The sequence below is a fragment of the Cebus imitator genome, unplaced genomic scaffold (assembly GCF_001604975.1).
Source record: "Cebus imitator isolate Cc_AM_T3 unplaced genomic scaffold, Cebus_imitator-1.0 Scaffold416, whole genome shotgun sequence".
Classification (NCBI taxonomy): domain Eukaryota; kingdom Metazoa; phylum Chordata; class Mammalia; order Primates; family Cebidae; genus Cebus; species Cebus imitator.
The window spans coordinates 1,713,683-1,725,598 of record NW_016107731.1 but is presented as its reverse complement, the minus strand read 5'-3'; the positions used below and the strand labels follow the sequence as shown (position 1 = coordinate 1,725,598).

Here is an 11,916-nt window from a genome sequence, read left to right as displayed (position 1 = left end):
TTAATAACATTAGAGAAATCTTTAATGGGGGACTGCTGAAAATACTGGAGTCTTTCTCATATCTATAGGGTTTTCACTTGTAACATATACAAGTTTTTAATTTGAAGTCTTTGTTTAAAACGTCAAATTTTGATTGGTGATTAAACAACCTGCCACCTTGTGTTCACAGTGTCATTGTTCTCAAGATGTTAAAGACTTAGTATTGTGAAATTATAACATTGAAGACAATATTTTCAAGACATAACCAATTTCATAATTTACAAGGTAGCATTGACATTTTTAGCGTCTCTGATCCCCGGTGCCAGACACTTGTAGGACTTGTCAATAGTCACATAATGGGCCTGAGAATATGGGCTGTGTGTGCCTCAGAAATCATTCCTAACAGGTCTCACATTTGTTCAGTTAAGGTCATCCACCTCAGTAACGTCTGCATTTCTGTGAGAGCCTACTTGCCTATATTTAGTCTTTACAGGTGGTTTATAATTGGTTTAGCCTTTTGGGCGGCCTGCTTTTTGGTTGATAGAGGCTAGGGAGGATTGAAGGAAGTGTAAAGGCTTGAATTTGGCAGTCTCTTTGCCGGATATCTATTTTAACCCCTGCCGAAGTTAATTTACATAAAACCCAGCTGTGTGTGAAGTTTTCTAAATTTAAAGTTTATTCTTATTACTGTAGGGATAGGAGTGTCAGTACTTACTGAATTTATGGTCTTGCTCTCCTGTGTCTGGACCTCCTGGCAGCTTCTAGTTCCCGTTTCCTTTGGATAACAGGATACAGCTGGTGGCAGAATTCTCACCTGTGGAATGGCCATTGGGAGTTTTCTTCTCCATGTAGGTTTTAGCAAAGCAGCAGAAACCATTTTTGCAGGAAACCACAAGCCTGTGTTAAACACGAAAAGAGAATTGAAATAACATGTCCATGAGTTCCTCTTTCCAGAGGTACCAACCATCATGTGGGATCCTAAGTATAGTGGTAAGTAGCTCTCTGTCCTCCCCTTCACTTTGAGGTTGTCTAGTGATGTGATGTTGAATTCCCCAGCTCTGGTCCCTATTACCTCTCTGGCAGATTAAGCAAATTGCTTCAGGCTGGGTTGCTTAACACTTAGCAGGATTCATGCTGCCTTTAATGAGCTACCAGTTTAACTTTCTGGGCTTAAAGTGATTTTAGACATTTTTGTTGTGATGGGTTAATTTTTGTACTTAAAGTTATAACTGTGGATCCTTTGCCGTCAAACTGTTGTGCAGCAAAGCTGCTGATGAATTTGTCTCTGATGTTCATGTGAAGCAGTTGTTTCTCTAGTATTTATTGGGGGCTTAGGGCTGTGCCATGAGCAGTAGTGGTGTGTGGGGGATGCTACAGAAGTCATCACAATGCAGTAGACTAGAATAAAAACAAGTTGGGGAGAGAAGAAGGCAAGCACAGAAGTAAAAGAAAAATACAAGAGAGTATGTGATTTACCGCTGATCGTGTGGGTTAGATTATCAGTGATAATCCTATTAAAATCAGCAAGGGTGGGCCAGGTGCGGCGGCTCACGCCTGTAATCCTGGCACTTTGGGAGGCCGAGGCGGGTGGATCACGAGGTCAAGAGATTGAGACCATCCTGGCCAACATAGTGAAACCCCATGTCTACTAAAATATAAAAATTAGCTGGGTGTGGTGGCACATGTCTATGCTCGCAGCTACTCAGGAGGCTGAGGCAGGAGAATTGCTTGAACCAGGGAGGCGGAGGTTGCAGTGAGCTGAGATTGCGCCACTGCACTCCAGCCTGGCGCCTGGCGACAGAGAGACTCTGTCTCAAAAACACAAATCAGCAAGGGTGGAAGGTGTTAACATGAGCAAAGATGTGAGGATTCGGCTGAGCCTGGTGCATGCATGTGAGGCATGTGGGGACTGGATGGAAGGTGTGGCATGGAAGAAAGGAGTGCTCAGTAAGGCTGTGTAGATAGTGATGAACCCTGAACACTATTTGGAGGCACCAGAGGAGGGTTGTAGGGGGACGGTGGATGGCTTCTGAGAGCTCACCAATGATAAACGGTATGTTTATTAGAGTACCTTATCTGTTGGTATGTGTGTTTCCCTCACCGTTACCTTTTATTTAGAATTAGGGATCAACACAGTGATGAGGATGTCCTGAGAGATGTGGGAGTTGAATATGATGTAAGGTTAGTGCTGAAAGGCTATCGTGTAATTCTTACCAGGCAAGAACAGGAACTTACTTTATTGAGTATTTTCTTATTGCCTGTCACTGTGTTAAACCTTTACTACACATCTTTAATTTTATTTATTCCCATTTTACAGATGAGGAAAATAGAGTTTGATAGTTAAGTAACTTGTCCAAGATAACACAGCCAGTAAGTGCCACAGTTAGAACTCAGTTCTAGGTCCTTTTGTCTCCATCTGTGAATTACATTGGTTTTCTAATTTTTCTGCTTACATCAGTCTGTTAGGGGTCATCAAAGAATTATTAAATATTGGAAGGTTGTCCCTTGTCTTAATGAGGATTCTACAATCATCCCTTCCTTTAACATCTATTCATCCAAATGGCTGTCACTCGTTGTTGTAAAATAAGTACGTTTAATTTTTTTACAGAAATAAGCTTAATCATGTGCTGGCTCTGTGTGTCTATAGACACAGCATTTAGGAATATGGGTCCCAGAGTACAGGGCTCCATCTTTAAGCCCTGGAGGTTTGGAAGCTCTAGAAAACTAAGATGGGTTAAGTGTGTTCCCAAAACTGTGGTCACATTTCGTGTTTATGTGTTTCTCTCCTTTTCTCTAATCATGGTAGGTTACTATTTTAGTGCCATGCCCTAAAGCTCCCTAAAGTAAAGGCATTGGTATCCCAAGAGAACCGTTGTAAAAGATGGCTTACTTCTGTGAAGGCAGAGAGGGTACTATAGAATTAAAATAGCGTTTTAGGAAGGTTGAGTCAGAGGTCTGAGTGGAGCATGGAGAGATTTTCTCAGGGTGATAAGGCCCTGGTGCTGAAGTCTACAAGCAGAGGCAGGCACATTGGCAGTGAGTCCTCCTTGGGGCAGAAGGATGATCTGGGCTGCTTCCAAGACCCCTTCTACCTGTCTCGTGATTTGGGATTGGGATTAAGAATCTCCAGGGGCCTGTGCAAATTGACTGGGCACCATCTGTTTGCTGTACCTCAAGGAAGCCATGGTGGGAGTCGGGCCTGGCCTTGTTGGCTGTGGCTCCCAACAGATACTTGCTGTGTCTGGGTGTGAGTTAGGTTACAAAATTACAAACATTTCCAGTGCTACTTTTTGTGAATCTTTGAGCCTGCAGTTGTGAATGAACAGAAATTTGAAGTGAGCTTAAAAAAAGTGGGACAAAAAAAGGTAGAGTTTTGGTGGTTGATACCATTGCCATTGTGGGGCCGTGGTTTCTGTTTTCCCCACTTAGCTGCAATACATTTATTTTTCCCTTGTATAATGGCTGAGATTTCTTTAGTATAGAGCTGTGTCACAGTGGTTTATGTATTTTCTCTCTCCCTGCCTCTGTTTCTAAGGCCAGGCAGCTTTGAGGTCTACGGGTTGACCTGGATGCCCCACAGTCCCCTGCCAACACTTCTCATTCCTCTGTGTAGTTCTCCGCTGCTCACCGTGCTGTCATATCTGGCACGTGGTATTCCTTCTGCCCTGTGCTTCTCCCCCGTGTCTATTTGGTGGAACTTCCCCCATGGTTTGTTTCTTCCAGTAATCCATGTTGGGGCCCCCCAGCTTCTAGAGAGTGCATTGCTCCTTCCTGATCCTTGTAACATTTTTATTATCTTTATTATTGCGCTCATCATACTGTAATAGCTATTTACATACATATGACCCTTTACTAATGTGGTAGGAACCAATATTATTTGTTGCTAAAGCTCAACAACTCAGTACAGGTAATATTTTAGGGCCTCAGAAATGTGAGATTATCTTCCATTATTGAGTTTTTATGTGCCAGGCACATATTATAAACATATGTCAAGAAAAAGCCTAAACACAGAAAAGATTATAGTGTACTCTCTTAATGATTTTCAAAATAAACTCTATGTCAGAGTTCTGATTTTTTAAAAATAAATTTGTTACTTTAAATTATTTTTATCTCATTGTAAGAGTTCTGATTTTTTTTCTCCATGATAATTACATTGATTTTGTGTTTGTGCATGTGTTTGCCCCAAACTCGGGGTCATTATGCCTGTTGGGTAATCCAGCGTTGATAAAGAACAAAGTAAATGAGTGAATGTGGGCCTTACTGTTCTTGTTTTGTTTTGCTGTAATTTCCTGTGTTCTTCTGTTTTACTGTTGAGTGTTGTCCTGTCTTAGACTCTTCAATCCTACTTACCCAGTTTGTCCTGCTCCCACCCCTGCCCTATCCATTTGGGCTCAGTGCTTTGCCTTTTGTCTTGGTGACTAGCAAGTACCATCATGTGATAGGGGGCAGAGCAAGACTAACTGTTGCATACAAAAATCAGATACCTATTACGAGTCTTAACATCGTTTCCCCAAGTGCAGGTCAGAATTCCAGAGCAAAAGCATCACCAGATCTGGCCTCCTGATTTGTACTCTTTCTGGTCCTGGGAGTGAGAATCAGCATTCTTTAGCAAGGCCTTAAACTGATGTTCATGTGTGCCAAGGTTTAAGAATCGGTGCTTAAAATTAATTGTTCAATTATTAATGTAGCTGCAAACAAAGCATTCATGAGGGTCTTGTAAGACTTCTTCAGTCCCATATTCAGAAAATATATTTGGCCTATGTGGTACTTTACTTTTTTGGTAGAAGTTGGCATTTTCAACGAAAAGCCTATTTACTCTTTGTATCCTGGTCTTTTTCCATTGTTCAGAATATCTTGCTCTTACTGCCAGCCTCCCCAGCCAGGGCATAACATTTTTATAGCCACCAGCCCAGGCTCCTTGAGATGAAGAAAAGATTCTTTGGATCTTGTTGTTTTCCTGGAGGAAGAGCTGAACATTGACTCTTTTACAAGAATCCAAAGTATGCGTCGTCATTTCCATGTTAACCCTCACCCGAAATTTTTGTGGGTTTTGAAGGATTGAGTGTAGCCCAGTCTTAGCAGGATCTCTGGCCATGGAAATTCATTTGAAGGACATTCTGCCATGGAAGTACCCTGCAGGTAAAACTGCTCTGTTTATACTTGGCTGAGTCACAAACAGCTGTCCCTGTTGGGACTGGGAGCAGATGTGGGGGTGGTTTGCCCCCTCCCATTTTTTTTGTGGTTTTGGAAACTTCCCTGTTGAGAGTGACAAAAACCCTGTCAATTGAAGTGATAGGTGTATCAAACCTGGACAGCTGGTCCTTAAGAAATACGCTGAGATCACCAAGCTAACAGACACGGAAGGGTTTCCAGTTTGTTGTATGATATGATGTTGGGCCTGTGACTCCCTCACCCCCTTGAGGGACATGTCATTAACAGTGGAGCACTTGTAATTTAGCAGCATGTGAAGGTATGCCTAAAGAATAGTGAATTTGATTTATGTTAACATACATCTGGATGCATACATTCCCATTTTAATTTTTTTTTTAAATTGGTTCTAGGGACTTTTGGCAAGGATTGTAGATTTTTTCAGTTTTGGACATGTAGGAAACAGTGTCTTTTTACTCATTTCCAGTACAGTTGTGACAGATGGAATGACAAGGGACTTTAAAACAGACATGCCGTGTATATTTTCTTCCTGATGAAAAAGTACTATCTGTTCATTATTTGAATAGTTACAATTAAGAAACAGATTATTGTGACTCAAGCCTGTAATCCCAGCACTTAAGGAGGCCGAGGCGGGTGGATTACAAGGTCAGGAGATCAAAACCATCCTGGCTAACACGGTGAAACCCCGTTTCTACTAAAAATAGAAAAAATTAGCCAGGCGTGGTGGCGGGCACCTGTAGTCCCACCTACTTGGGAGGCTGAGGTAGGAGAATCGCTTGAATCCAGGAGGCAGAGGTTGCAGTGAGCCAAGATCGCACCACTGCGCTCCAGCCTGGGCAAGAGGGCAAGACTCCGCCTCAAGGAAAAGAAACAGATTATTTAGGCATGAAAATTTCCTGTACTCTCCAAGATATGCACACTTAACGTTTCAGTGTTCGTTCTTCCAGATTCTTTTCTATGATTATTGTATTACATTTTAGAATTGTAGTTTTCCCACCAACATATTTTGAGAAGTTTTCAGAAAGGCATCTTTGAGTATCTGTAAGCCTTTCATTTAGCCATTTATGGATTTCCAAGTATCTTACATGGGGTTAGTCTCCATTGAGTCTCAGGAATTCTGCAAGAGGAAGAAGCAGTGGCTTCTATGTGCCTGTGAATGTGCTTTTAATACTTTACCTGGGCCGGGCGCGGTGGCTCAAGCCTGTAATCCCAGCACTTTGGGAGGCCGAGGCGGGTGGATCACGAGGTCAAGAGATCGAGACCATCCTGGTCAACATGGTGAAACCCCGTCTCTACTAAAAATACAAAAAATTAGCTGGGCATGGTGGCACGTGCCTGTAATCCCAGCTACTCAGGAGGCTGAGGCAGGAGAATTGCCTGAACCTGGGAGGCGGAGGTTGCGGTGAGCCGAGATCGCGCCATTGCACTCCAGCCTGGGTAACAAGAGCGAAACTCCGTCTCAAAAAAAAAAAAAAAAAATACTTTACCTGGATCGTCCCTTCCACTAACCTCATAGTATAGGCAAGCATTATTATGCTCTTTCTGCAGATAAGGAGACTAAGATTTAGACAAGTTAAGTGACTTGCTCAAGGTAATACAGTTAATTGTAGAGGACTTGGGATTTAATTTGATTTATTATCTGGAGAATATTGTTAGGGTACTCGTGTTACTTTCCTGTATTGAGATGTTGGTGGGGGAGTTCAAGCTGAAAATAACTGAGATGCATAAAGCTGTTGGATGGAGACACTCTTTATTTCTTTCCTTTGAGATGGAGTTTCTCTCTTGTTGCCCAGATTGGGGTCCAGCGGTGCAATCTTGGCGCACTGCATCCTCTGCCTCCCGGGCTCAAGTGATTCCTATGCCTCAGCCACCTCAGTAGCTGGGATTACAGGCACCCGCTACCACACCTGGCTAATTTTTTTTTTTTTTTTTTTTTTTAGTAGAGACAAGGTTTTACCATGTTGGCCAAGAGGGCCTCAAACCTGACTTCACATGATCTGCCTGCCTTGGCCTCCCACTGCGTTGGGCCTAAGGGGACACACTGTTTCTTTGGCTTTTTTTTTTGTGGGGGAGATGGAGTCTCACTTTGCCACCCAGACTGGAGTGCAGTGGCATGATCTCGGCTCACTGCATCCTCTGCCTCCTGGGTTCTTGGAATTCTCCTGCCTCAGCCTCCTGAGGAGCTGGGACTACAGGTACATGCCGCCACGCCTGGCTAATTTTTTGTAGGTTTTTAGTAGAGGCGGGTTTTCACCGTATTCCCCAGGCTGGTATTGCCCAGCTCGAACTCCTGAGCTGAGGCAATCCACCCACCTTGGCCTCCTAAAGTGCTAGGATTACAGGTGTGAGCCACTGCGCCCAGCCTTCTTTGGCTTATTAAGAGGTTTTTGGTTAGTGTTAGACCAGAGGTTGGTATATTATACCTTGCTGACTGGATATAACTTGATGCCTCTTTTTATAAAGTTTTATTGGAACACAGTCACACCTACTCATTTACATATTGTTTAACAGAGACTATATGACCTTCAGAGCCTAAAATATTTACCAATTTGCACTTCACAGGCACTTTGCTGACCACTGCTGTGGGCACCAGTTTTAATTTAGGTATATAAACATTTTTGTAGCTTTTGGAGGTTTTGTATTCATTTGCTCAGGCGTATGGGTTGGTGGAGGTGCTTTCTGTTCCTTCTCCCAGTCCACAGCGATGTGACTTCATGCCTGAGTTTCTGTGTGGTCCTCTGTAGTGATTGAGTTTTTACATAGTTCTTTGCAGGCAGCTTGAACTTCAGAAATCCCAAAACTTTCGCTATTGCTAATCTTTGTAAACTTGCACACCCAGGCTGGTGCATTCTGATGATGGTGTTCACATTGCATTCTATGAAGAAAAGACTGATGATTGTTTATATTAAAATGCAGGAAGAGAATTGTAGCCACAAATTTTGCTTCTCTAATCAGGAACACCATAAGAGACTTAATATGTGTGGGCAGTGGGGGAGAATGTTAATTTATAAATTGAGATAGTTGTATTAAAATTGAATGAGTCTTATTTTGACATAAAGTGAATGTGTCTCTTTTATACAGCAGAAAATTATTAAATTTGGTTTTTTCTCAGCATTATCAAAGTGGAAAATGTGGGAAGAATACAGACTAACTACTGTCCTGCTTTTCACACCCCTCAAATTTCTGATTCCTTACAACTGTAGCTGACTTTACTACTGAGTGGTAAAATTGGTGAACATACTTAAAACCACATCATTTAAGACTTTGAATTTTGACACATTTTCTCCTCTTCACAATCTTTCAAATAGTAGCCAGCCTGTGCTGTTCTACTGTGTCTGTCATATATCGTTTCTGTGTTACATGAAAGCAGCCCCAGGGAGCTTGTGAATTTGCTCAGTCATTTCACTGGTTACTGGGTAAGGAAGAAGTAGGATTTTCTCCCTTAAAATTCCTTGGTGAAATCACTGGATGGGCATGGTATTTTAAAACACCATTTTAAAAAGGAAAATTTTAAATTTTCCTTTTGGAAAGGCTTGGTCAAAAATCTGACCAAGCAAAGACTTTCAGTTGGTCTTGGTCTTTCAGTATGTTTTGTTATTAAGTGTGTTTACTCTGACCAAAAACTGCCTTCTTTGTAATATGCTCTTTCCTTTAGAACACAGTTCTTCAGTAGAGTGAGCTTGTTTAAATGTGTAAAATAAGTGAATGCATTATATGCAGCAAAGTTTTGCATAGAATCCTGAGTTCTCAATGTTGTGGCAAGTTTAAGTGTGTAGAACACCTTTTACCTGTTATTTCTGTTACCTTTTTTGGGGGGAGGGGTAACTGTTCTCAGGGAGGCCTTTCCTTAGCACCATGTTTAAATTGCCATTCCCCCTCATTTGCTATTTCTTCTTCTGTTTTATTTTTCTCTACAGAATTTGTTGCTATCTGAAAACTATTCAATGTTTTATTTACCTCCGTTATCCCTAGAACAATGCCTATGAAGGTAGGGATTTTTGCCTGATCCTTCTGTACCTGCAGAGCCTTGAGGAGTGGGGGAGGCTGGAGGTACACAATGATGCTGAATTAACAATGTCAGGGAGAGTTTGTAGAATGGAGCTAGAGGTGTAGGGCAAGTTTAGGTTTGAGGTTGTTAGCAGGAGATCGTCTTATGATGTGAAGGGAAAAACATGTTTTAATGTCAGACTGGGTTTGAATCTGGTTCTTCAACTTACCCTTTGACCTTGGTGTTAAATAATTTAACCTTTGAAAGATCAGTTTTTTCACTAGTGAAATAGTGGAAATGGTATCTTTTTAATGAGGATTAAATGTAATATCCAACATAATGCTCTGTACAAGTTAGTTTTGTCCTTCCCCTTATGTGCTAACATTGTAGAAGTCTAAAAGCGACCTGAATTTACCAGTTTGTTGCTGGAGCGTTCTGGGGTCATTACTTGATTACATTTGACAGTTACATTCTTTTCAGCAGCCTGTGTTGCCAACATAACAATGACCTGTCCCTTTGACCAGTGTGGGAGGACACTTTGTCATCCCTCTTTTAATCCATGTATCAGAACAGCTCTTTAGAGTTCTGGCTTTGAAATATGTTTAGAGGAGTTTATAATTCCAAGCAGTTCAGATGACATCATCTCTTCCTTAGAGTCCTCTGAGCTTGCTCAGCTTCCTCATTCCAATGCGGTGGGAACCATTCAGTTAAATTGATGTTTGTGGTCTTTACACATAGTCATCCTAAGTTTCTTGCAGATCATGAAACATCAGAGGTCTGCTAAGTCACTAGTTTGTTTCTGTAGATTTTTCTAATCCAAGCTTGTCCAACCGCAGCCTGCAGGCTGCTTGCAGCCTGCAAAGGCTTTGAATGTGGCCCAACACAAGTTCATAAACTTTCTGAAAACATTGGCTGTGCCCAGTGGCTCATGCCTGTAATCACAGATCTTTGGGAGGCCAAGGCAGGTAGATCACCTGAGGTCAGGAGTTCGAGACCAGCCTGTCCAACATGGTGAAACTGTATCTCTACTTAAAATAAAAAATTAACTGGGCGTGGTGGTGGGAGCCTGTAATCCCAGCTACTTGGGAGGCTGAGGCAGGAGAATTGGTTGAACCCAGGAGGCAGAGGTTGCAGTGGGCCAAGATTATGCTACTGCACTACAGCCTGGGCAACAAAGTGAGACTTTGTCTTAAAAACAAACAAACCATTTGAGATTTTCGTTTTTTGTAATTTTTTTTTTAAAGCTCATCAGCTGTTAGTGTTAGTGTATTTTTTATATGGCCAAAGACAATTCTTCTTTTTCCAGTGTGGCCTAGGGAAGCCAGAAGATTGGACACTGCTCCTTTAATTTTTCTTCTGCTTGATGCAGGAACACTTGACAAGTTAGTTAAGGTAGATTAGTTCATAAATTTGTAGGTTCTTTCATTCCTACGTCATAGGCAAGTCTAAGCAGGATCTGGAAAGCTCATTCAAAGGCCAGTGAGCACAGTGAGCTTAATTTTAAATTAAATGGATATTTAATACATTGAGAAGGCACTCAAGCCTTTCAGTCTTTCTTTTTCATTCATGCTTGCTGTTAGAATCTGATGGGCTTGAAATTGACTTGGTTCTTCTAAAAGTGTTTGTTTATTATTGCTACCTTTCTCAAGCTTGGTTTCAGCATGGATTTCTGCAGATAATTTTTGCACCTTAAAGTACAGAGTCGTTAAGTGAAGGCAGTTAGAAAGGAATGAGTACCCTAACCAGGAGGTCTGTTACGGGGTATGGAGTGAACCAGAAAATGAATGGTCATGGACATGAGGATGGAGTTGGTTCAGTCATTGTGAGAAAGCCACCTGTGTGTCACCTTCCTACTGCGCTGTCCAGCAGAACACATTGAAGGTTGGGGCTTGCAACTGGTGTGGAGATTATTTGCATTTAGGAGGCTGATGTAGATTATTTTCCCTCTAAGTGTGTGTTAACTGCTTTTTGGCCAAGTCTTGATCTGAGACATACATAGGACTGTGGCAGACCTGTGAGGATTTTAATATAAAGAGGGTTTTGTTATTTGAGCTATGCACAGCTACCAAGGCATTGCTTTTCATTCCAGACATTTGGTCATTTCAATTTGCTGTTAGTGAGGCTTTTGTGATTTGTTAGAACACAAAGCTTGGGATTTTGCCTGGTTTTTTTTTTTTTTTTTTTTTTTTTTTTTTTTTTTTTTTTTTTTTTTTTTTTTTTTTTTTTTTTTTTTTTTTTTTTGCATGTATGAATGACATTTTATACTGTTGTTTGTATTGCTGGTCAGTATGTGCCTTCCTTTACCTATTGTGAATAAGAAACTTCCTCAGATCAAATTATAGTGAAGTCACTTTGGTCTCTTTATCTGACTCCTAAGAGGATGAAATCACCTTATACTCAAATTCACGGTACTTGGTAAAGGACCTACCATTCGGAGCATTTATAGCCTAGATGAAGTCCTGGTCAAATCACCAAGTTAAACTTTTAAGAACATGTTATTCTTAATATTCATGAATTCAACCCTGGAAGCCTTCTCTAAGTCTTAATGAGATTCTTATGAGAATTCATTTAGTGAAAATAACAATGAGGGAAATCCAGCTATTAATTTTGAGGAGGGCCATGACATTCAGTGGTTAGAGGGACAGGCTGTAGCCCCCCTTCTCAGAGAAGGTGTCTTAAGAAGGAGAGTTCTAGGGGTCCCTTGCAATCCTCCTTTCACTTTCCAGGCTTCTTGGTAAGACTGGAAGAAGTCCCTGAGCAAACAGCATTTGGAGAGTTTG

At 41.4% G+C, this 11,916-nt stretch overlaps 1 protein-coding gene across 1 annotated transcript in view; it reads left to right on the top strand.

Moving 5' to 3' along the window:
• The first annotated feature begins 510 nt into the window (after positions 1-510).
• Positions 511-11,916, top strand: part of AKAP13 (A-kinase anchoring protein 13) — a 261,930-nt gene continuing 250,524 nt past the window's right edge. Inside the window, exon 1 of the mRNA XM_037731692.1 lies at positions 511-969. Coding sequence (XP_037587620.1) covers positions 948-969 — 22 coding nt within the window. The 5' untranslated portion in view covers positions 511-947. The remainder of the gene's footprint in view (positions 970-11,916) is intronic.